Source organism: Mustela erminea, chromosome 6 (assembly GCF_009829155.1).
Source record: "Mustela erminea isolate mMusErm1 chromosome 6, mMusErm1.Pri, whole genome shotgun sequence".
Classification (NCBI taxonomy): Eukaryota; Metazoa; Chordata; class Mammalia; order Carnivora; family Mustelidae; genus Mustela; species Mustela erminea.
Genome location: NC_045619.1, coordinates 135,116,206 through 135,143,676, shown reverse-complemented (window position 1 = coordinate 135,143,676; position 27,471 = coordinate 135,116,206). Strand labels below are relative to the sequence as shown.

Below are 27,471 nucleotides of genomic sequence, written 5' to 3'. Positions count from 1 at the left end.
AAACATCGGCTGCCAGTTTCTGCGTGGTACAACAAAAAGGCCTGGACGATGAGAACTCTTTTTCTGGATTGGTTCCACCGAAGGTTTGTCTCTGAAGTGAGGAAGTACCTTGCCACTAAAAGACTGCCTTTTGAAGTTCTTTTGAACAATGACCCTGGCCATCCAGCACCCCATGAGTTCAACACCAGAGGTGTCGAAGTGGTCTACTCGCCTCCAAACACATCTCTAACTCCGCCTCCACACGGTGGTCATAGGGACCTTGAAGGCTCATTACACAGCACGCTAAAGAAAAGATTGTTATCACTACGGACAAGAGATAGAAGAACATTATGAAAGTCTGGAAATATTCCACTATTGAAGATGCCATCGTCATTATAGGAAAAAGCCATAAAAGCCATCAAGATCAAAACAATAAATTCTTACAGGAGAAAACTGTATCCAGATGTTGTGCATGATTCACAGGATTTACGACAGAGCTGACCAAGGAGACCCCTGCTTGCTCTTCCTCCTCAGCCTACTTGGTGTCAGGACAATGAGGATGAAGACCTCCTATGATGACCCACTTCCACTTCATAAACAGTAAATAATCATCATGTCATATAGCTAATAAACGTATCTGTTGTGAATGTGTGTCTTCATGTGAATGTCTAGTAACTGTAGGCAAGAGCTGTGGGCAAGAACTGGGTCATCATCATCACCTAAGTATTCATCATGTAGAGCATCGTGTGCAAGACTCATATGGAAGAGGATAGCCTAGCCTTAGACAAGCGTAAGGTGAGCGATATTTAGTATGAAATCAGTAATGTGTTAGTTTCCTTACTGTTTATAACTTTCTTTTCAAAGAATTACATTATAGTATGCTTGAAGGAACTACCTATCAGTCTAGCATCACAGGTAAGTGCTTTTTCTTTAAAAACCTAACAATGTTGCCTATACTGTATCAAGAATATGACCATAACACTGTATGCCATAAAAATTTTAGATGATTTATTCATTAGCGTACAGTCTAGGTTCCCATGAAGCAATCATATTGATTACACTAGGCTACCATAAAGCAATCATACTGCTGCTTTCTGATTATCAATGCATGAATCGTTACACCTGACAGGAGTTTCTTTTCCACTTATCTTTCCATTTTTGACATCTAGTGTTAGTAAGACAAGCTACAATGTTCTGTATCATATAAGGCAATACTGATGTAGGTACTCACGGATGATTCATCTTATAAACAGATGAGGTACACTTACAGTATCAATACAGAACAGTACTGTAAGTATATTTTCCTTATGATTTTCTTGATAACATTTTCTTTTCTCTAGCTTTATTGTAAGAATACAGTGTATAATATCTGTAACACACAAAATATATATTAATCGACAGTTTATGTTATTGGTAAGGCTTCCTTCCGGCCAACAGTAGGCTGTTAGTACTCAAGTTTCAGAGAGTCGGAAGTAATATGTAGATTGTCATCTGTGTGGGGGTTGGGACGCCTAACTCCCACACTGTACAAGGTCAACTATTTCCATTAACATTGATCAACTTAACAAATATAACCAAATGTAGAGAATGTTAAAGGTATAATAAGAGGCCAAAGTAAAATGCTAAGAGAATACAAAGGAATGATTAATTCCGACCTAGAAGGGTGAGGGGAGAAAGTTAGGGAATGCTTCCTGGAGGGGTGGCATTGGAGCCTCGTCGGCTGACCTGGTAAGAGAGCTACTTGTTGGAGGAGGGAAAGGACCCGCCAGCCTCCTGGAGCAGCGCGTCAGAAACAACCAGCATTGTGCAGAGCTGACACAGAGGCTGCACGGAGAGATCCGGTAAGACAGCTAGAAATACACAGTAAGTTCAAATTCCATGTTCCGAGAAAACTTTCAGAAAGCTATTTCACATAGCAAGGGAAGGATGGAATACAGGGTTAAATGACCGAATACAACATGGCCACTCTTCTCACTTTCTCCCACAATCATCTAAAAGTTTGCAAACTTCTTCACCTGGAATGTAAGCCTCCCACGCCTGGCTACCTGAGCTCCCCTCTACTGTATATTTTGCTCAGGATGCTTGTTCACACTCTCCGCCACTCCATGCCCCAGCTCGCTAGCTTTTTATGCATCCTCTGATACTTGGCTCAAGTGAAAACATCTGTCACTTCACTAAGAGTTTAATTCCTCTGCTCTAATTACCAAATGAGGGCCTGTTCCCTGTGGGGTTCCCACGACACTCTGTCTACCATAACACCTATCATACCATTGTAATTACTGACTTTTGTCTCTTGCTATTGCACATGCATTTCTTGAGGCTACTGGATCCTTCCATCTAAGAAGTCATAAGTGTTCAGTGAATGTTTATGAAATAAAATGAGTGAGGAGGCTAGTTAAATAATCTAGAGGAGAGGTATTAAGGCATGAAAGTAGGAATAGAAGGATACCAAAGCTCTTAGGTTTTACTAACAGGTGTCATTCTAAATCTACTCTTCCTCTAAGAATACTTTTTTTATTAACATATAATGTATTATTTGCCCCAGGGGTACAGGTCTGTGAATCATCAAGTTTACACACTTCACAGCACTCACCATAGCACACACCCTCCTCAATGTCCATCACCCAACCACCCTCTCCCTACCGCCCAACCCCCAACTACACTCTGTTTTATGAGATTAAGAGTCTCTTAAGGTTTGTCTCCCTCCTGATCCCATCTTGTTTCATTTTTTCCTTCCCTATCCCCCAAACCCCTGCCCTGACTCTCAAATTCCTCGTATCAGAGAGATCATATAATTGTATTTCTCTGATTGACTTATTTCACTTTCAATCGCAAATGGCAAGATTTCATTTCTTTTGACGGCTGCATAGTATTCCATTGTATAAGAATAATTTTAATAAACATGGTCATCAGCTTTTGCACCCTACAAAAAAACATTTTAATTAAAGAACTTGAACCATACTTATATTTAGCAGACTTCCGTTTTACAAGATAGGGAAACACGTTATTATTTAAATATTTTTATCCAAACAGACATGAAGCTTCTAAAGGCGAAAACCAGGCCCCTGACTACTACACGGCCACAATGCTTGCATGTGTGCCTCATGTACATTTGAACAGACTGTACAGTTTTACTCGAGTCATTCCATGGTACTGAGCCTTCCCAATCCACTCAAGCGTGGCCCTGAAGATGGAGCCTCACCAGGACATTCAAGAGGAAAACTGTGACACTTTGTGCTTCCACTTAGCATAAATTGCTCACTCCATCCCTTTCTTTGGTCTACAAGAACACACTGCTTTAACTCTCAGAATAGTTCATCTTAACAAATGTATATTCTTCCATTCACTGACTGACTCATTTATTCAACAAACAGCTGAGAGTGTACTATGCCCCAGGCATGAGCAGGGATGCTATCTTTTCTTGTGTCCCCAGTGAATAACACAGTGACCTGCAAATAGTGGACACCTGATAAGGGCTTTAAGAATAAATACATGAGAGATTGATGAATGGACAAACCAGTGAGCATGTGCATGTATATGGGACCTTCTCTCCAATGAGGCAAGAATACTTTTCCAAAGACCCCTTATTCTTTGCTTAGTCTTCCTTTATTTTGCCCAAGGTTGTATCACAAAACATCCATGCCTATCCATTTCAACCATCTTACAAATGTCAATCACTTCCATTGCCTCCCCAATGCATTATTGGAAAAAAGAATGTAGATCCACTAAAATTACCCTTCGAATAACATTACTAGTTCTCTCCTTCCTTTTAATGCTAACTGCTGCAAAACTCTAAGTTTCCTAAAGAACATTAACATGAACTCTAAGCATGTATTTCACTAAGTGCTGGGTAGGTTAGGATACTTCAACTAAATAACAGAACAGTCATTTGGCAGATATTTTGAAAATTTTAAAGAAAATATTCATGAATATTGCATAATTCCCCTCCTTCCTCAAGATAATCCTTCACCAAACTGTTGAGTCCTATTTATAGTCAAGGAAAACGAATTTATGAAAAATTTTCAAACTATTTATCATAACATAAATATTTCATCCCCAACTTTGATACTTTCCTTCACACAGCAATTTTTCCATACTATTTGCTCACATGAATGTGACCAAATACTCTGAAATTTGTCTAATTCATCCAAATTCATACTGTATTTTAAAGAATTTAGTTTAAAAACTCTCTTTTTATAGGTCATTGCTTCATATTTGTTTATAGAACTTTGTTTTTCTCAGTTTATCAATATTGAAAATTGGTAAAATGTAACAATATTTTACAAAAGGATAAAACTAACAGTAAATATACTAGCTAAATGATTAAAAAACTGTCAGAATAGGTTTGAAAAAAAGAAGTGTCTATGAAAAAAAATCCATATACAATCTGCCTCTGTTTTTCCTGGTCACAGAAAATTCTGCCTGAAAAAAAATAAGAAAAAGAATCTAAGAACCGAAGCTGTTCTACTACTTTAGTATATAGCATCTTTTAGTACTATTTTTTCTATATTCATATGGCATTTCCTATCAAATATGATTATGCTGTGTATGTATATGCATTCCGAAAAACAAGAATATTACTACTTTTTTCCCCTGGGTGTATTCCAAGTAATTATGATTATGACCAAAAACTTATAAACTAGAAGAAACATTCCAATAAAAAAAAATCCATCTGTAAAGGTTAAACCATATGAATCTGACATTTTCAAACAGATTGCAGTTAAATTAACTAATTTATATTCCCTTGAATTAGTAAAAGCAGTCGGCTTTTTTAAATGCCTAATTGTTAGAATACTGCTATTCAGAGATAGGAAGACAGTACTTTTTATTATAGAACAAAAAGAAGAAATAAAGTAGAAAACAGGAGGTAATTGTAAAGTATCCTAAATATTATTTTTTCAAAGGTAAATAACAACAGTTTCTCTGCCTTTTGACATGCATTTTTGTCCATTTAAATACCATGTCCTTCCATAAAATGAAGAAAAGACAAGATGGGCTAGGGTTTCTTTCAGCTATAGTACTCTACATGTGGCTAATTATAGTATATGTCACAATATCATTTCATACCTTCACCCCAAATAATGTTGCACAAGACTTAAGGAATCTCATAAGATCTACTTCAAACACAGATCATCTCAAGTTTTTTTAAAAATCCAAAATAATCTGTATTTTATATTATCTGAGGTATATTTATGCTATTTGAATCATATAAAGACAGAATGCTACATCTTTTACATGTGAAAAAGCTGATATACAAATTTATCAACTGACTGATTTTAAATCATAGATTAAATTCATGAAACTGACAGCATTATAAACTAAGTTTATAAACTTATGTTTGTTAAGTCAATTCCCAATTGTCATTTTGGAGAGTTACTATTTCAAATGTTTAAAAAGGCAAAAACACAACTACTTCTTCAAAGGTATATCTGCATTAGTTCATTTTAAGATCTGTAAGTCAGACGTGCAACTTAGAAAGGTTCTGAAAATGGATTTCAACATAGCCCAAACTGACACAGGCTATAAATATAAAACTATCTTAAATATAAGCAGCATTGATTAAGCATATAATCCTAAACAGAAAAAAGTAACTATTCACTGAAAAAGGCAAAAAAAACCCTACCATTCAGTGGCTGAATTAATATTTGTAACTATTATTTCATCAGCTGGCCACACAAATAAGAACCATCTAGTTCTTTTGCCCTGCTACAGGAAGAATCCTAGCTTGTTCCTTTCTGATTTCTGCCATGAACATTTATATTTTAAAATTAAGAAGAGGATTATATAAATTATTCTCCCTCCTCCAAAATACATAATAAAAGAGGATTTTTCCAGTGTGAAAAATACTACTGCAGTAGATATGTCATAACCTCTCCTTCATCCCTTTTAATAAGAAGATATGCTTCTAATTTGCCATTTAAAAATCGGAATAATAAGATGGGTTTACAGTTATGCCATTACCTGATCCTTTTCAGTACCATTATATAAGAAGAGCAAAAAACCTCAAAACTCCTTTCTTATAAAGCTGTTCTTTAGGTCGACATTTGTAAAAACCCCTGAGTGCTCCGGCTGTTCATTTGACGATGTTCCTACCTTCCTTCACTCGGGCTGCTTTTTGCCTCGATGGTGTCACCAGCTCCTTCACAATCTGCAAGACTTGAATCATTGCTAGTTAACAAGCCAAAGACTCCACTGCTTCCTCCAGAAATCCAACAGGTTTCATCACCACGAGCTCACGGCTGTCTCTGCTTTCAGGAAGCTCGGGCAGGAGCACAGTTGAACTTCAGAGAAACACATTACATGCTTTGCTTAGCTATCCGTGCAGGCTCGGAAGCAGTTAATAAGAACCAAACGGAAGGATAGGCTGTATCTTCTTGAAATGGATTCAAAGTGATTTCAACACATATGAAAACCACCATCCTCAAAGTCCAAATGTATCATTTTACAAAGCATTAACCGGTTATAAACAAAACAAAATGTGGGTGATCTGCTGCAAATCACCAAGCACAGTGAATGAAAACATTTTCCCACAAAAGTCATGACAGGAGAAACAAAGTGCTATGCTATAAATTCTCATAGAGCCGATCACAGATGCTATGTGCAAGTTTTTAAAAGCACTCAGTAGTCAACCAAAATACCCTGCACTGCAAAGCCTTAATACTTTTTTCCCATTTCTCAAAAATCTCATATTTGAAATGCAGAAAGTAAAATGCGGATAAAAATAAAGCACTATCTGGCTAACTCCAAGCTCCCAGGTCTGCCTAACAGATATGAAATTTCAAGAACTGTCCTATAAATTCCTTGCCCTCCTCCTCACACAGACACCTCTGACTGACATCCTAGTCCCTGAGGAGAAGTCCACATTCATGCTTCACTCTAGAAATTCCTACAGGGTTTGTAAATTCGTTGGCCTCACCAGAAGGGGCATGGGCGAGATTTTTCAAATCGAGCATAACCACCATTCTCACCACTTGGTTTTCAACAACCAAGTTGCACCAATGCTGTTAATATTGAATACCTTCAATACATATTCTGTTTACCACACAGTCAAAGTCAACCTAGAGGCTTAACTGAGAGAGAACTGACATCGGGTTCATGTCATTAAATGTTCTGTTTATTAAAGTGAATCTCCACCAGCAATTTGTTCCCCTTACCATACTGCCAACTGTCTCCCTAGTTCTCCTTCTTTCCCGTTCATCATTTTGATATTCTTAATGTATCATTACATAATGGATCCGGGAGGAAACCAAAGGCAGTACTTTTGCCTACACACTTGAAGGCTAATTTGTTATTTTCCCATTTTCCAATTGGACAACCGAGGTACACAGTCAATCAACCAGGGTTGGAAGTAAAACACAGAATCCAAAACTCAAAGACTTCTGCTTTCTCTGATATCACGCCTTTCCTGTCAAAATGGATAGTTTTAAAATTCAGGGTGAAGTTTTCAGCTCTTCAAAAAAGAGGTGCTATAACATGTGCATATATATCCGCCCATAATGTATTCTCCATATGGGTGGTAATTTAAGACATCAGATTACAGATCCATGGCAGTGAGAAACTGTTTGCAAATGGAGGACAAAACTGGGCAATTGTCCTAACTACCTGTTATCTTTAAAGAGGATATCTGTACTTGCAAACTAAATCAGAAAGTTCAGAGGAGTCAATGACCAAGTTTCAAACCTCAAATCAAAACTGTGCTCTTTGGACTCCCTCTGCAGACCCACTACAAACAAATCAACATTTAAATCAAGATCCCCCAGGTCTTTCTACCCGTGGCCCCATCTCCTGGGCAGTTCAGAACATGAAATAGATGTTACGTATACACTGACTTTATTTTCATGTCTTCGCATTTCCAGCTCCAGAAAAATCACTTCCACTTTTCTAGAAAAACATACTGTTTTTGAAAGTTACTTTCTGTTCCCACTGTATCTCTCCTTGCATGCAGGGAGAGGGATCTATAGGGCATTATCTTCCGTCAACTCTCTCCTCCAGATCTCTGAGCAATAAAGAGAAGACCATCTATATTCATGTTTCCACAAATTTCAGTTATCATCACCCCATCTCCCTGATAACAGTATTAGTTTCAAAAATGAAAAATCACAATCAGTTTGACTCACTACTGTCAGTCCTTAACTTCTGCTACGCAACCAATAGCTTCTCTTGTTTCTCTCATTCTCTTCTCATTTTTTTTTAATCACATGTTGCAACAGTGAATGTATCTGACTACCTATAATCGAGTAGATATAACCAAGCTGTAGTCTCAACTGTCAAGATCAGGGCACCTGGGTGGCCTCAGTTAAGCGTCTGCCTTCCGCTCAGGTCATAATCCCAGGGTCCTGGGATCGAGTCCCGTACCGGCCCCGCTGCCTAAAGGAGTCTGCTTCTCCTTCTACCCCCCTCCCTGCTCATGATCTCTATCTCTCACACACTCTCTCTCTCAAATTAATTAATTAAATCTTTTAAAAAATGAATAAATAAAAATAATATGTCAAGATCGGGGCAGCTGGATGGCTCAGTCAGTTAAGCATCTGCCTTTAGCTCAGGTCATGATCCCAGGGTTCTGGGACCAAGTCCCGCATCAGGCTCCCTGCTCAGCGGGGAGCCTGCTTCTCCCTCAGCCTGCTGCTCCCCCTACTTGTGCACTCTCACTCTCTCTTTCTGACAAATAAATAAGTATTTTTTTTTTTTAATGTCAAGACTATGAAAGGCAAAGAAAGACAAAGGAACTATTACAGTTCAGAGGAAATTCAAGAGTCAGGTTAACTAGAATGAACACATGATGCCAGGTTAGATACTGGACCAGGGACAAGGGAAAATGTGTGACATTTGGGGACAACTCGTAAAGTGTGAACACCATCTACAGCTTATCAGTGTTAATTTCCTGACTATGACCATTGCACGTAACAGAATATCCTGGGTTTTAGGAAGACACCCTGAAGCATTTAGGGGTAAATATTTCAACATACCCCCTACGGGTCCAGAAAAAAATTATATTAATACAGAATGAGAAAATAAATGTGGTAAAATCTTAGCATTTGGCAAATCCAGGTAAAGGAATAAGAGAATTGTTGTGTGACTCTTACAACATTTTCCTAAGTCTGAAATTATTTCAAAATAAACTTAAATTCTGAGTATTTTGCCCAATCTACATATATGTTTTTGTTTATAAAGGGTATATATTCATATTTATGTATACTGAAATCATACAAAGCAGATTTTTAAAGGCTCAGATAATATAAATGATAATTCCACATTTGTATAAGTGCTCTGATAAGTCTGTATACGTGTATATACACATACACACATTTATATGCATTCTCATATGCTTCCTTTGCCCCAAAGATCATTCTGCATCCTCCTGGAATGCAAACTGTGAAAACACAGATACCTCTGGGCTTACTCTGGCATAGGCACTCTTCAAAGAATTAATTTCCAGATCCTTTACCTGTACATGTATTCATCACTACAGCTGAGCTGCTTGAGGAGACGCAGGCAGCAGGGGCCCTTCTCCATCTCCCTTGATGCAATCACCTTTGACCCACTTTGCAAGAAAAAGGCCAACCCTCAGGCACCTCATTGTGGCACAGTGCTCCAACAGGAGAAACATGGGAGATGGGGAACAAAAATAACCCAATGATTCCTTTAATCAAAGCACAGTAAGTAACATCAGCTAAAAGTTCACTTAAAGTAAAAAATTATTCATCAAAATTCATCATATACTTGTTGTTTTGACAAAGTACATTAGGAAAGACCTCTGTGAGGAAAGTAGAATGGATACAGAATTTCAGAGAAAAGTATATAAAATCTCTGGCTACTAAGGCATAGCTTGTTTATTTCTTTTCTTTTCTTCTTCTTTTTTTTTTTTTGTAAAGAGACAGAAAATATCCACAATGGTAAGAATCTTAAACAGATTCCACCACCCAGCACAGAGCCAGACACCGGGCTTGATCTCACGACCCTGGAATCATAACCTAAGCTGAAATCAAAATCAGACATTAACCAACTGAGCCACCCAGGCTCCCCATTCTTCTTCACTTTTCAACTGGATGGCACTGGGTATCAAACCACTGTGAAAATCAAACGCTACTAGATACACTTATAAGAGGAATGTGATAGTTTTGCTAATCTATTATTTTTCCTTACTGGCCCTCTGGCACAAAGAATTGGTTTAATCACATTCCTTGGATCTTATCATGGGTCCGTGCAGGGCCCGGTTTTATTTATGCATTCAATTATTTATTTTTAATAATACACCACAAAGCAACCACTTGAAAAACAAAACAAAACAAAACAAAGCAAAAAACTAGGACATTAACAATAATCTGCATTTAATCTACAGTCCCCCCAACCACTAACCCACCCTTCTGCTTCAACCCAAAGTAACAAACATTCTAAATCCAGGAAAAAAAAAAAAGAGTTTCTAATAAAACTTCCTTGATTCCCTTGATTTCCCTTGTATCAATCGATCTAATATTCTCTCCTCCCCCATCTTACACACACAAACACACACGGACCCCTGTGTTGCTGTTTGGTTGTTCCAAACTTTATAAAAAGGCTATCACAGTTCATGTTATCTTTGAGGAATTATATTTTTTCTTAAATATTGAGACCAATGGTTTTAAATCTTCACTACAAATTGAAAACCCCTGGGAAGTTTTAAAAAGTATGATGCCTTGGTCCATCTACAGGGATCTGGACTTCACTGTCCCAGGTGCAGCCCAAACATCATAAACTTTAAAGTTTCCCTCAAATGATCCTAACATTCAGCCAAGGACCACTGTTCTAGAAGAATGACATAGGGAAAGTTAATGTGTACAAGTAAACATGAAAGGTCCAAATATTATGATTCCATTATTATTATTCCACTATTACAGAATTATGCACACACACACACACACACACACACAGAAAGATGTATGCACAAAGAAAAAACACCAAAATGTTACCAACCACTTTTCCTCTAAACAGTGGTATTATATATCAATTTTCACTATCTTCATTTTACTATACTTTTCTACACAGAACACATTTTACTATTTAAAAAAATGAATATTTTGGTTTTTAAATATTCCATATCATCTCACCAAAAAGGATACACAGATGGCAAGTTAGCATATGAAGAGAGTTGGTTCAACATCACATGTCATTAGGAAATTTCAAATTAAGACACTGACATACCCCTACACATCTATTAGAATGACTATAATGTAAAACACTGACAACACCAAATGCTGCCAAAGATGTGGAGGAACAGGAATTCTCATTAACTGCTGGCAGGAATACAAAATGATACAGACACTTTGGAAAACAGTTTGGTGGTTTCTTATAAAACTAAACAAACACTTACCATTTTATGCAACAATCGTATTCTTTGTTATTTACCCAAATAAGTTAAAAACTTAAATCCACACACAAACCTGTAGACAAATGTTTACAGCAGTTTTTTATTTGTAACTGCTAGAATTTAGAAGCAATCACATGTTCTTCAGGGCATGAATGGACAGACAAACTCCTACATTCGGGTTATGGAATATTGTTTAGCAGTAAAAGGAAATGAGCTATTCACACACACACACACACACACCCCATGGAGGAACTTTAAATGTTAAGTAAAGAAAGCCCATCTGAAATGGCTACATAGTGTATGATTCTAATTATATGACATTCTGGAAAAGGCAAACCTATGGAGACAGTAAAGTGATTAATAGTTGCCAGGGAGAGGAAGAGAAGGATGAATGGGGTCGGGGGGGGCACCGGGAATTTTTATGGTAGAGAAACTACTCTGTATGCTACTGTAATGGTAGATGCATGTCATTATACATTTGTCAAAACCCATAAAACGTACAACACCAAGAGTGACCCTTCATTTAATCTATGGACTTTGACAAGAATGCACTGATACTGGCTCATCAACTGCCATAAATGAATCATACAAATGCAAGATGTTAGTAACAGAGGAAACCGGGAAGGTGGGAGTATTCTTAGGGGATATGAGAGAACACCTAGCATTTTCCACTCCTTTTCTGTAAACCTAAAAGTGTTCTAAAACATAGTCTCTGAAAATCTTATTTAATATGTACTTCATAATCGATATCTGAAACAATGCAACAATAAATCCAAAAAAGTAAGAGTTTAACTGGAGTGCTTAAGACAAAAATATTGCTACACATGAGAGCTCCAATGTGGCTCCGTAGACAAGAAATAGAATCTGTGCCCTCCCAATGGACTACCTGCAACCAGCTGTGAGCTAGTTCTTTTTGCCAAGAAAAATTCTTTCTTCAATCTTGTTTCCTATGTTTGTATTTTTTTTTAAAGATGGCCACCCTCAAAACCACAAACTTTAGAAAACCCCCAAAAGCTTCCTCCTCATCACTTCCTAATCCAGCATTCCCAGAGTGGGGCAAAGGGAAGAGCCGGGGAGGGCCCAGAATGAGACAAAAGCCCAGAGAGAAGTGCCACAGGCGGCTGGGTAGGAGTGCTCCTGCGCACACCTAGAGGAACGCTCCAGGTCATGTCACTTTCCTTTGTCCCAATGAAAATACAAAGCCAAAGTCAACTTCTTTCTGCTCAAAAGGGATCAAAAACAGGAATTATATGTCAAATGATATAAAGAAAAATCAGTTAGGCAGATTAGAGCAATCTTTTTCTACCATTCCTCACTCACCAACAAAACAAAACCAAACAAAACACCAGGAAAAGAAAGAAAACAAGATTGACTTTGATCTCATTTCTTTTCTTTCTCTCATTCATTTAATAAAACCATAAACAAATTCACTGGACCATCTTTCTTGGCCCCACGTGAAAAGAAATTTGGAGAATCAGTATATATTAAAATAAAATTATATTATTATTCTCCACAAATAATGCTGTAGATAATTCAGACCAACACCCTAGAATCTTAAAGTATTACAAACTAATTTAAAAGGTCTCTATCGGGGCACCTGGATGGCTCAGTGAGTTAAAGCCTCTGCCTGCAGCTCGGGTCATGGTCTTAGGGTCCTGGGATCGAGCCCCGAGTCGGGCTCTCTGCTCAGCAGGGAGTCTGCTTCCTCCTCTCTCTCTGCCTGCCTCTCTGACTACTTGTGGTCTCTATAAAATAAATAAATAAAAATCTTTTTAAAAAAATAAATAAAAGGTCTCTATCTTCTTCTTTCTGTAAATATACATCTCTAATAGTTATTCTTATTACTAAAATAATGCAGGTTCCCAGTAGAAAATAAGTATATGAAAACAAACCCAAAGAAAAGAAAATCTCTCAGGTACCTGGGTAGCTCAGTTGGTTAAGCAGCTGCCTTCCGCTTAGATCATGATCCTAGAGTCCCAGGATCAGTCACCATCATGCTCCCTGCTCAGCAGGGAGTCAGTCTGTCTCTCCCTCTGACCCTCTCCCCTCTAATGCTCACTCTCTCTCTCTCTCTTTCAAATAAATAAATAAATAAATAATCTCTTTTTTTTAAAAAAATTTAAATAAATAAAATAAAATCTCTCTTAGACCTACACCATACAGAGACTACCTTTTAGACTTACCTGTGTATTTTTTGGTTGCTTTTACAAAAATGAGGTAACATTATATATACTGATTTGAAATCGGTATGTTTTCACACTTTAGAATACTTCACCAACATCTTTTTTCTAAAATAAACACAGACAAGGATATTTGTACTGTGTTTTGTCCAAAAAATGTTTTGATCATATGAGTAACAACCCAGCATCTTTCCATTCTTGGCAATGATTTAGGGTTTTTTCTACACACTTTTCAGAAAACTGTTTTGGCTTTCCTGGAAATATATTTTAGAATTAAACTACTGTCAGTTTTTCCAGAACATGTAGATAAATGAGGGAAGAAAAAAAAAAAAATGTGAGAGGCCACACTTGTTGTGACAAAAACGATCTGTAAATAGAACGTCAACTGACCAGCAAATAGAAAAACCCATTTCTGACTGGTCTCCTCTTGGGTTAATAAATCAGCTTAATATACTTCATTCCTTTGTCATTCTACTTAGCTTTTACAGGTGGGATATAAACACTTTGTTCTACAATTTTGAAAACCAATCACTATAAACTCACCAATATGGAATAAAATGTATGTTGATTATAAAAATAAACATTGTTGACTTTTGTCCATATTCCTTTTTCCATACCAAGTATCTATAATATTTTCTGTCTAAATAGTGCTGAGGTGCTCTTACAGTAATTCCTAATAATTTATATGGGGTATTTAAAAATCAACACTGTCAAAGTGAAGCAACTATCTTTGCAGGTTTTTTCACAGAAAAAAAGTAAGATAAAATAAAAAAAGATAGGAAGGTAAAATGTCCTGAAGTTGGGAAGCCTGGGTGGCTCAGCTGGTTGGACAACTGCCTTCGGCTGGGGTCATGATCCCGGAGACCCAGGATCGAGTCCCGCATCGGGCTCCCAGCTCCACGGGGAGTCTGCGTCTCCCTCTGACTTTGTCCTCGCTCATGCTCTCTCTCTCACTGTCTCTCTCTCAAATAAATAAATAAAATCTTTAAAAATAAAAAAAAATAATAAAATAAAAATGTCCTGAAGTTGCAGTATGTGGAAAGAGCCACAGAGTATGTGTTACGGATGACATTATCCCTCTTTCACATAATCTCAAAGCATATTAGACGGCAGTAACTGTTCATGAACGAAAGTAACTGTATTAATGTAATTAACTTAGAAGTTCTTTCAAACCCAGTTTTTAAAGGTATTTTATAAAAGGGCAATTCATTCTGCTTTTAACAAGCAGCCAAGAAACCTCGGTAGCTTGGTAGAAGCTTCTGTACTTTCTGTGGCTCAGCGGAAACTGCCATAAATATGCTCAAAGTACGCTTCAAAAACGTGGCGAATGAAAATATATTATCCCAGTTTATCCTCATAACACCCAGAAATTCTTCAGGTACATATCGCAAGTTCATTTTAAAGGCAATAAAACTTTGCTCATCCATAAAAAACTATTAAGCGCGGCCCAGGTACAATGCTAGTTGCCGGTACTACAAGCGTGATCAACCTCCTTCCACGCCACCAAAAGAAACTGACACTAAACACATTTACACAATTAGCCATTGAATTACAATTGAAATAACTCCTGCAAGTAAGAACAGAATGACGAGAGTGTCCTTAAGTAGAAAAATAGCAGGAATTAAAGGATACACACAGCACATTGTAACTGAACATATTCCAATTCCTGAATTAGCACATTTTGAATTTTTAAAGAAAGCTTTCCTTTATGTAGAAATTGACTCTTCTGACTTTCCAAAGCCACACGCAGATGGACAAAAAAGTTACAAGGTAAATAGGCTTTCTAGGCATAATGAGGAAATTTAAATATGACTTTATTTCAAAATCAAGAACTCAAACACACCATCCAAACAATCTGACCTACCCCAGATTCTAACAAAGCTTTCAAATAACATTATTAGCTCTTAAAAATTCATTACCATAAAAAACACATACTGAAAAGCAGTCAAGTCTTAGAATACATCATTATTCAATCTAGATGAATAATTCAATATAACATCAAACATCAAAGATCAAATGTCCATATGCACATACACATACGTATAAAAAATATAAAGACATAGGAATTTCCACAGAATTTACCAAAGTGTTTTGTGTTAGAAGTCCCTCTAACATTCAAAAAGATCTTTCTGGAGTTTCCACTATACAGAATCTAAAATTCACCATAATACATTAATTTTAACAGGAAGTAAGACCACCAACAGAGTCCCTGACAGAACACTACATCAGGCAAAACTGATCTTTGGTACCTATTACTCTCCACTCTTCCTTCCTTTATGAAACCTTTTTCCTCTCTCTGACTTTTCTGGATACTATGCATTGTGTCTCTCTGCTAACCATCACCAAATAACCCATGCCCCCAAAGAAACATATTAAAGTTCCAATGCTTCAAAATAAAATTGCTTCAAAATAAACTAAATTGCTTCAAAATAAATTGCTTCAAAATAAATTTTTGGAGATACGAAAGCATCATCCAGCATTAAAAATCTGATTTTCCAATAAGCATTTGGTAGAAAGTTCTATTTTAAAAGGATTTGATACCAGAAAAAATGTAAACACTGAACACATGAAAAAAGTTATCCTAACAATGAGACAGTGCCTCAACACCCATTAGGACAGCGGCTATCAAAAAAACAGAAAACAACAGAGTTGGCCAGGATGTGGAGAAACTGGAGAAACTGGAACCCTTGTGCAGCCACTATGGAAAACGATATGCAGTTCCTCAAAACATTAAACACAGAATTAACAGATGATCCAGCAATTCCACTTCTGGGTATACACTCAAAAGAACTGGGTATATACTCAAAAGAAAGGTGAGCCTCCAAGAGACATTTGTAGACCTATGCTCATAGGAGCATTGCTCGTAATAGCCAAAAGGTGGAAGCAGACCACCTTGTCCATTACCAAAATGGGGTAATCCAAACAATGAAATAGTTATTCAGTCTTTAAAAGGAAGGAAATTCTGGCGCCTGCTACAACATGGGTGAACTATGAAGACATTACACTGAGTAAAATGACACAGTCACAGAAGGACAAATACTGTCTGATCCCATTTACATGAGGTATCTAGAGTAATCAAATTCATGGAGACAGAAAGTAGGATGAATGGTGGGTGCCAAGGGATGGAAGAAGCGAAATGGGAAGTTGCTTAGTGAGTTCTTTAATAAGCACAGAGTGTCAGGTTTCCACGATAAAAAGAGTTCTGGAGACTGGCCGCACAACCATGTAAATATACTTAACACTATTGAACCGTACACTTAAAAACAAAATGGTAAATTTTATGTTATATGTATTTTACAATTTAAACAAAAAAGTTACCCTGTCTAAAAATCAAATACATGCAACTAAAAGCAACTTTTAATGCCATTTTGAGCCTACTAAACTAGTCATAGTGAAATATATCCTTGGATACCAATTACCACAGTAACTGTAAATTAGCACAGTCTTTTAAGAGAGACAGGCAGACATAGGCAAAAACATGTCAGTACTGTAAATCTAGCCTAAGGAATTCACTCTAGTTTGTTTTATTAAGAAAAGGGGCAAATTCACCAGTGATAGTCATTGTGTAAATATTTTTTAAAAACTGAAGCATCCTAAATAACCAAACAATAGGGAAAAAGTTAAGTAAGTTACCATGCATCATTATGTTTAATGAATATGAAAATTAGGAATTTGAATAAAGAAAAACAATTATAGAAATAGGAGAACTGTCTAAATACAACTCAATGTCAGAAATCCAAATATAAAATTGTATATACATTATGAATCCAATTATATAAAAATATATAGTATTGGGGGCACCTGGGTGGCTCCGTCAGTTGAGCATCTGACTCTTGGTTTCGCTCAGACCATGAGCTGGAGGTCATGAGATCCAGTCCCATTTCAGGTTCCATGCTCAGTGGGGGTCTGCATAAGGGTTCTTTATCGCTGCCCCTCCCTCCACTCTCTTCCTAATAAATAAATCAATCTTAAAAATACACACACGCGTGCGCACACACACACACATACACACACGCGCGTTATCTGGTAAGACCACAGGGTCATATGCAAAAAGCAAAAGGCTGCTTTAATGTAAGGGGGTTACAGTTTCTTTTCTCCCTATCTCCAAAATGCATTTACTTTATTGTCATGATTATACTTTAAAAACAACAGGAAAAGGGGACTGTAAAGATGAAGGAAACAGATTAGCTTCGGTGACATCAGGTGAAATAAAATATAAAATGGAGGCAACATTGTGGTGTTTATCTAAACTAAAATTACAAACTTAATCTCCTCCCACTACTTAATTCTACCAATGCTAAATTCTCCTTCATTTCCTAAACTTAATCTCAACCTCTCAACTCCAGGTCTTCATGTACTCTGTTCCCTCTATTCAGAACCCTCTCCCAGGGCACCTGGGTGGCTCAGTCGGATAAGCATGGACTCTTGGTTTCGGCTCAGATAAAAATCTCATAGGTCCCTGAAAATAGAGCTGCCCTATGACCCAGCAATTGCACTACTGGGTATTTACCCTAAAGATACAAATGTAGTGATCCGAAGGGGCACGTGCACCAGAATGTTTATAGCAGCAATGTCCACAATAGCCAAACTATGGAAAGAACCTAGATGTCCATCAACAGAAGAATGGATAAAGAAGACATGGTGTGTGTATGCGCGCGCGCGCGCACACACGTGCGGAATACGCAGCCATCAAAAGAAACGAAATCTTGCCCTTTGTGACGATGTGGATGGAACTAGAGGGTATTACACTGAGTGAAATAAGTCAATTGGAGAAAGACAACTATCATATGATCTCCCTGATATGAGGAAGTGGAGATGCAACATGGGGGGTTAAGGGGGTAGGAGAAGAATAAATGAAACAAGATGGGATCAGGAGGGAGACAAACCATAAGAGACTCTTAATCTCACAAAACAAACTGAGGGTTGCTGGGGGGAGGAGGGTCGGGAGAAGGGGGGTGGGTTTATGGAAGATCAAGCCCCACATGGGGCTCTGTGCTCAGCTCCGAGTCTGCTTGAAAGAGTCTCTCCCTCTGCCCCTCCCCCATCGCATGCAGGACCATGCTCTTTCTCTCAAATAAATAAATACATAAATCTTTAAAAAACAAGACAAAATAAAATCTCTCCCTCCTCCTCTTCACTTAGCCAGACCTCAGATGGAATGTGATTTCCTAACGGTAGTCTTCCTGCCCTTCCTGCAGATAGGTTCCCTTGCACCCCCAGATTCCTGCATTCCCCTTTTCATATTAATCATACCATGCTACTTGTGCATTACTCGTCTTACCCACCAGTTCTGTGCTCTAGAGGCCACCAACCACATTCGTCTTGTTCTCGTCTATATCCCCAGAGACCAACCCCGCAGCAGTATACCTGGAGATGCTCATTCGTATCTGTTAATACTAAAAGATATTTTTTATTCAAAATCATATATTCCCTTCCTTAAAATTTGTCTTAAAAATCAGATTTAAACACCATGACTCTTCTTTTAAGAAATCAATTTACAGCATCATGTGTCTCCAAGTTGTCAAAAAAGCAAGATTTAAATCTCTTATACTCCGCAATACTCCAAATTTTCCAGCTTTCACTACACCCTGCAATTATTAAACTTTTAAGAGTTGTAACTATAGATGGTAACTATCCTGACATTCCACATTAAAATCTAATATAACCCATAAATCTCTAAAACCTAACAAGAATCAGACTTGATACATTCATTTATTCTATTTTTAGCTGAGGAAAATTTATTAGGACAAAGACAAATAGGCATCAGGTTATAAGAAAAGCTAATCCTTAGAGAAGCGATAAAGAGCTTCCGCGGTTTACTGCTACAAAGCCAATTCAATATTGCTACACCTTTTACCTTCCAAGTATTTGTTCGACAGCATCTTGAGATTTTGTCAACATAATTCAAAATGGGAATTGCGCAGAAAGAAACTTCTCTCAATAAAAGTTGAATGTTGTCCCCTTTCTGGGTCAATCTCATATTCTAGAAAATATCTCACCACCTTTTTTCTCAAGCTTTCATAATAAAAGCAAAACAAACTAGTAAAGCAGACAATAAATCCCATTCTTATGCAACATTATGAATCTTATTTCAACTAAGGAAGAAATGGGAAATTTTTCTGTTAAAGAGCTAAATGGAAAAAAGCAGAGAGATCACCATGATGTCTTCCTCTCTCCTCCAGACAAGCTTCCTGAAGGAATGCCTCCAAACCATCCCACGCGTTAGGAAAGACCCCATTCATTGGAGGATCCCCCCATCCCCACCCCAGACAACCCTCACCTGAGGGCTACTCTAAACACCAGTATTGTGAAAGATTAAGAATTCCTGAGGGACTGTCCCAGGTTCAAGGAGACTACAGAGGGAATGAAGCTAGTGGGTAACACCCAGATGGGCCCTGCACTGCTCTCCAGATCTGCTCTCCAGGACACTGCTGGGAAACTGAACAACAACAGAAGGACTGTAGACTAGATAAACATAATTCACCTATGTAGTCATTTTACTGTGGTTACGAAAAAGAATGTCCTTGTTCTTCAAAGCTACATACTGAAGGACAAATGGGTAGAGGAGTGTGATACATACAACCTACTTCAAACAGTTACAAAATAATTTTTTGTATATATGAAATTTTTTATATATTTTTAGAAATACAAAAAAATTAAGAATTGATCCTGTTAAAAAAAAAATTAAGCTGCACTGGTTGGGAAAGAGAGGCAGAATTTCACATGCTAAAAAGAGATACACTCTAATCAAAGGAAGAAATAAGAAGGAAAACTTTGCAGATCTCAACATTGTCATTTTCCATCAGAATGCAGTTCAGCACTAAGTTAGAAAAGCAAATCTTGGGCGCCTGGGTGGCTCAGTGGGTTAAGCCACTGCCTTCGGCTCAGGTCATGATCTCAGGGTCCTGGGATCGAGTCCCGCATAGGGCTCTCTGCTCAGCAGGGAGCCTGCTTCCTCCTCTCTCTCTGCCTGCCTCTCTGCCTACTTGTGATCTCTCTCTGTCAAATAAATAAATAAAATCTTTAAAAAAAAAAAAAAGAAAGAAAAGCATCTCTACAGTTAGATGAAAACCTCTGATGGCTAATAGTTTTACAGCACATTTTAGGGGGAAAGACAATAATGACTTCACCTTTGTAATACAAATCAAACGTTTTATTTTATTATTTTTTAAAGATTTTTTTTTTTTTTTGACAGAGAGGCAGGCGGAGGGGTGGGAAGCAGGCTCCCCACCGAGCAGACAGCCAAATCCCAGGACCCTGAGACAATGACCCAAGCCAAAGGAAGAGAGAAGCTCAACCCACCGAGCCACCCAGGCGCCCCACATATCAAACATTTTAAAGTAATTTTTTTAACTACAGAGTTACCTCTACTAAGAAATCATTTAAGACCCAAGTTCCTCTTAATAGTCAGTCTGGGTACCTAAAAAGTTGGAGTGGATTCTCCTGTCCTGGGCAATGTTCCCCATATGTATCAGTACATACACCTATAGGTACATGTAAGTACAAAGTTCCCATAAAAGGTCTAAGGCTGATTTGGGTAAAAACAAGAAAATCAAAATGGCCCTGCTGACTCTATACGAGGTAACCTGGACCAAGACCATGACAATGGAGAAGCATCTTTCCTCAGGAGATTCTGTGACAAGGAAGACTTCCCCTTACTTAGCAGTAAAGAAACCTTCTTTTAAATAGCATCTAGGTTATTTCTACCATCAGAAACAACATTTTTTTGTAACAAAGCATGCCAATGAAATACATTTTAGTTATCATATTTTAATAGTATCAATCAATCATTTGGCATATAAAGTTATGTTGATACAGTTAAAACAACAAATTCAAGCTGGTTTGAAAATCAAATTCAAATTCTGTGGTACCAAAATTGTCATGAGTAAACAAGTTTGCAAGTTTGCAATGTTCTTTCCACACTGGTAAGACCCAGCCCCTCCTTTCCTAATCCAGAACACATCCTACCTCATTAGATCTACACAATACATAAAGCAAATGACAAAAAGTTATTATCTAAAGAAAATACACAAGACCAACTACTACAAATTTATATAAAAACTTAGTGTGTGTGTACATGTGTGCATTCTCAAATTTCTTTTAGATTAGAATCAATCATACTCTACTTCACTTTGCATTAGAACGTAACAAGGTTAACCAGTGAAGACATCAAACACAGTACTTTACTGGAGACTGACTGTCAAAACCCTTACTAACATGTCCTATAACTTCCATTTCTATCCTATTCTTCTAGAATCTTCAATAGGCAACTGTATTTTTTCAAAGACATTGTGACACCAAATGCTCTACAATTTAATACAAATGAAACATGAGTGTACATCAGTGTCTTACTGAAATCTTTCCATGTTTCAATGTTTAAAGTGAATGTTTTAACATTCTGAATGATCCAAACATGTGAGTAGGAAAGAAAACTAGTTCGACTCCAGGGTACCTAGGTAATGCCAGCAAAGTCAGCTTCTGAATTCAGGGGCAAAAAACAGCACTCTACAATCAACTGCCTACACATGACCACTATCTCTGAACATGAATTTAATAACTAACCTATGACTCAGTGCTCAAAGTAGGAGAAGGAGACTGGGCTAGGGGAAGAAGAGGGAAGATGCTTTTACTCTATTCCTGACCCCTTCTAACCAACAGCTTTAATGAGAAGCTAGAAAGAATTACTTTCATAACCACCTTGTCAATCTCCAAAAAAGAAAAAAAGAATAGAATAGCAAAACACTATTTTAGATCAGTTTTGAGGGAGAAAGATACAGGCTTAGAAATATCAATTCCACACTTCTGGGAAAGGCGGAAAAAATTATATAACGACATGCACCATACAAGTTGACGGGTTCAAATTCCCTTACCAGAAAACATCTACTTATGTTTAAGGCAAAAAAGTGTAATATACAGCTGTCCAGATTCTATTAAAAAAAACCAAAACACTGAATATTAATATATGTAGATTTATTAGCCAGACCATATAATACGTATCACTTACTTATGTTAGTTATAGTTGAAGTAAGACACTTTGCCAAGTCTCCTCTGCATAAAATTCACTTATGTCTCAAAATTTTTCAATTCAGACTTCAGCCTTTGCACTCAGGAGAGTTCTGCATCCAGCATGAGCTCTTGTCCTCTACACAGATCTAATTTATACAGTGAGTCAAGAAGTAGAAGAAATGATCCAACACAGCCTTTCTTTTCCTTTTTCCTCTCCTTTGAAGTGAGTTGAGTTCTCACTTAAGGTTTGTAACACAGCTATTTCCTAGCGTAAAGTTATGCCTTCCTCGGTGCCATTGTTGTAAGGTGTTTTTCCCTAGACCTTCCCCTATGTGGTTTTACCTTTGTTGAATTTGTATAAACAACTGTACAAAAAAAAAAAATCACTTACTAAGGCGTGCTTTCCACTATGTCTTTCAATAAATGAGAAATACCAAAAGTCATTCCATAATATTTTCATACAGAAATTCATTTTTAGAGAAGTTAATGTAAAAGAGAAATGGAAAATTTTAAGCCAGTACATCAGTTCTAATAACACGATTCAAGTATAAACCGTATAAATCAAAATATTTTCTGAAATTAATGAAAGAGATAACATGATGAATATTTAAGAGCATTAATTTTAAATAAATACTCTGCTCCATCTCTACTTGCCTAGAGAATAAGCAGGAAGAACAGAGAACATGTGCCTACAGTTGGAACAAGGTGCCTCTGAAAGTAACCAGGACAACAAGGAGCAACAGATGTAGGCCCCCAAACCCTGAAAACTGCATGTTTAAGTTTTCTTAATTTAGTCTAACAGAGGCATTTCTCGTTTCACTGAATAGCTGTGCTCCTACCAGGCAAAATTGGAAATGAACATTTTCTCACAGATATTATCATAAATTTTAGAACTAGAAGGCTTCCAGACAATGTAGGCCAGTCCCCATATTTAAAACAAGGAAATGGGTAAGGGTGCAGCAGGAGGTGTGGGGGGAGTGGGGCGGAGAGTGGAGGCACATTTAAGAGGTCAAGCCAATGGCCAGACCTAACATGGCTAGTTAACAGCAAAGCCAATCCAGGTCTCTGGGACCCTTACAGAAGACTGTTACTGGACAACTTACTCTCTCAAAATGGGATTTTAAAGAATTTCTCTTAAGAACAGAGTATCTTGGGGGCTGGAGTGGCTCAGTTGTTAAGCACCTGCCTTCCTGGGATTGGGCCCCACACTGGGCTCCCTGTTCCGAGGGAAGCCTGCTTTCTCCCTCTCCCACTCCCTCTGCTTCTGTTCCCTCTATCACTATGTCTCTGTCAAAGAAAAAAGAAAAAGAAAAAGAAAAACAGAGTATCTTAAAACTATTATAAAGAGGCTGGAGCGCACTAGTTTGTGTTATACTGAAGAATTTTAATTAAAGTTAATTTAGATACCAAGTTTATCTATATTATGCAATATATTGTAGCTTAAAACAAAAATGTTAATGACAGACTTGCAAAACCTATGTAAATAATGTCTTTTTTAAACAACAATAGCAGGTAAATGATTTGAAATTTTAAGATTTAGCTAGGAAAAGTAATTTAGAAGCTTTACTGACATTACATTGTAATAGTACAGTAAGTGACATTTATGCTACAAATTTAAATGACTTCTGATAGAAAACTAGATTTTCATAGAAAATGTTCTGTTTAACTACAAACCAATTTATTTTATATATATGTAAATGTGTTAGTGTGTGTGACACAAAGAGGAAGAAAAAGGGAGACCAGGAAAGAATTAAATGGACATGGGGCACCTGGGTGGCTCAGAGGGTTAAAGTCTCTGCCTTCGGCTCAGGTCATGATCTCAGGGTCCTGGGATCGAGTCCCACATTGGGCTCTCTGCTTGGCAGAGAGACTGCTTCTTCCTCTCTCTCTCTGCCTGCCTCTCTGCCTACTTGTGATCTCTCTCTGTCAAATAAATAAAACCTTAAAAAAAAAAAAAAGAATTAAATGGACAAAGTGTAAACAATAGGTACACTGGATAAAAGATATATGAAGAACTTGGGTTCTAAAATTTTACAACTTTTCTTGTTACAAGTTTGAAAACCTATCAAAACAAGAAGACACTAGATGATGCAAATCATCTCAATAAAAACTTAATACTATACTTATATTTGAATGCTATAATTGAATATACTCTATAAGAAATACTACATTAAAATCATGTTAAATTTCCCACAGTTATCAAACTAAGAATTACTCATTTTTTTGCAGCAAGTGGTCAAAAAGATGACAAATTAGCTAAAAGTAAAGTTTCTTTCATTTTCAAATGTCAGTACTAACACAGTGAAGTGCCTTAAACTAAGAAACTGATCAAATAAATTATCTGAGAAGCAATTTTTGTTGGCATTCTTCACCACCGCACCTACAGTGTACTGTGCCACGGCTCTGATGGCTTAGACACAGGCTGTTTCTCAACACAGACTGGTATACACTGTACCTGGCCCAGCCCACTAAATGCCAGCACGTCTCCCCAGTAACTATGACAACCAGAAATTCTCCATACACTTCCAAATCCCCACCACCCCCCATGAAAATTCTGATTTTACACTTGACCCTTGAACATGGCGGGAGTTAAGGGCACCGAACCCTGACACAGTTTGAAAATATGCCTTTGACTTCTGAGTCCCCAAAAACTTAACTACTAATAGTTAAGTACTCTGGAAGAGAAACCTTACAGATACAGAATTGATTAACATATACTTCCTCAGAGGTCCTGCATGCTGTATTCCTACAATAAAGTAGGCTAGAGAGATGAAACTATTGTGAAAATCAAGAGGAAAAGACATTTAGAGTACTGCGCTGTATTTCTTTAAGTAGAGTCACCACACACTGTTACATTAGTTTCAAGGGTACCATACAGGGGTCAGACAGCTCTAACTCCGTGTGCTATGCTCTCCACAGGCCTACCTACCATCTGTCACCATACCGTCCTATATCGTACTCATCCAAAACTTCCACGATACAAGAGGACTGGCACTGTTCAAACCTGTGTTATTCAAGGGTCAAGTATATATTCACTTTAGTTAACATTTAAAATTTTATCTTCCAAAATCCAAACTTATCAAGCGTAAATGTCTTAATATAACAAATAGATATGTACACTTTACAAAGGGATTTCTTTCAAGAGTCTGTTAAATGCAAATACCCCAGTATTCAAAACACAATTCAACGTAAGTTTTCTGTAACCTCTACCCAACTTCTAAGGTACACATCTCTTCCATAAAACAAGATATATATCTTCATAATTATCCTACACAGAAATTTTAGCCAGTACTTAGGGAAAGCCTTATATTATTCGTTCCATTAGTAAGACTCAGAAGAATCCTTCTGCCACCACTGAAGGACTTAGTAATCTATCACTTATTTATAACATTATCTGTTCTAACAAATATTAAATTGTTCTCACTTAAGCATGAACTTAAAGTGTACTGCTCCGCAGAATGAAGGTATTTGTTCCTACTCTGTTAGAAAGCCACAAACAGATTACACCCCAAATTATTCACTGCCATTACTTTTTCCTCACTTAAATGAGAAATGTTTCATATTCAGAAGTGACGTCAAAAAACTCACTCCTTTATTTAGGCCAAAGGGCGGATCAAACACTCCAGTGCAAGATTCACTCCTGGATTGCCAAGTCAGAAGAAACTTGACACAGAAGTCCTCTCTTAGAAAATATGTCATTATTACTTACAGAACCAAAGTTTCCTAAAGAAAATGAAATACAGTATGTATGATAAAATTTACAAATAGTAGAGGAGATAAACTTTATTTTTTCATGTTAAAAGTTGTTAAAAAAAAAGTTGTTAAAATAAAATTAAATAGTACCCTAAATAATCATTTTTGGGTTTTGGTGTTTTTTAGGTTTGTTTTTGTTTAACCTGCTCCACCAAAATAATCATCTGGAAACTGTTGTACAATGCTGTGTAACAACTCCTGTTGTTACAATCTCCATTAAAGATCTAAGAGGTCCATTTCAAATTATAGCCCAGTTTAAGTATAACAACTTTCAGATAAATACTTTATCTTGGGCACCACCCGATAAAACAAAACTTTGAAAAAAAAAAAGTTGACAAGTGTTTAACATTGCAACATATGCAAATACAGAAAAACAGAAACAATTTAAGCACTAAAAATCAAAAGGCTTTTTGTGGATTGTAACAGTCAACAATCCACAATGAAATGCACAACTCATAGCACACACATAATACATTTTCCACCAGATAAATATCTTGCCTCAAAATAGGGCAGAATATATAAAAATCTAGGCTGAAAAACATTTTAAAACATTTAAGCAGTTCTCTAGGGTTTAGCTGGGGCATCCCAACCAGGGTGCCCAGGCGTGCCCAGGTGTGCAGAGAAGGGATCCCTGCCCCTTACAGGACAGTTGGGCACAAGCCTGGTCTGAGGGGGCAGAGCCCACTGCCTCGGAGCCCCGCACAGCTCCATCAGCTTACCCGCATGCAGGACAACTTCCACCACACAGTTCATGACACGGAAAGGGCTAGGAAATGCTTCTGAGAAAAACCCACCCAGACATAACAAGTATCAACCTTTCTTTTAATCTCTACAGAAATACTGAAGAAAACAAAACAAAAAAAAAAAAAACCCAAAACTTTAGTTACCCATCATTCTCACCCAGATGCAGGTTTGGAAATCCTATCTAGACTTCAAAGATGTATCTTCCTATTTTTTAACCTGTACTATGTACTATTTTTTAACCTCACTATTTTTTTTTTTCAAAAACCAAAACTCTGGTATATTCAGTTTCCACCATTTTGAAAACTTACAACCCCCTAAAAACTACATCTTAACACAGACACAGTAACACTCCCTAACCTATGGTCACAGTGGTCTACTCAAGAATGACTTCTGTCAGTACAGAGAGCCATCACATTGGCAAGAATAAGAAACTCACAGCCCACTTCAAAGAAAGTCTAAAATGGG

The 27,471-nt window shown here is 37.3% G+C and overlaps 1 protein-coding gene across 3 annotated transcripts in view; it reads right to left on the bottom strand.

Moving 5' to 3' along the window:
- Window positions 1-27,471, bottom strand: part of USP6NL (USP6 N-terminal like) — a 148,420-nt gene that overhangs the window by 117,739 nt on the left and 3,210 nt on the right. The window contains exon 1 of one of the 3 annotated variants that reach the window (XM_032349774.1): window positions 6,073-8,281. The exons of the other annotated variants lie outside the window; for them this stretch is intronic. Coding sequence (XP_032205665.1) covers window positions 6,073-6,145 — 73 coding nt within the window. The 5' untranslated portion in view covers window positions 6,146-8,281. Of the gene's footprint in view, window positions 1-6,072; window positions 8,282-27,471 lie in introns of those variants that run through there. 3 annotated transcript variants of the gene reach the window in all.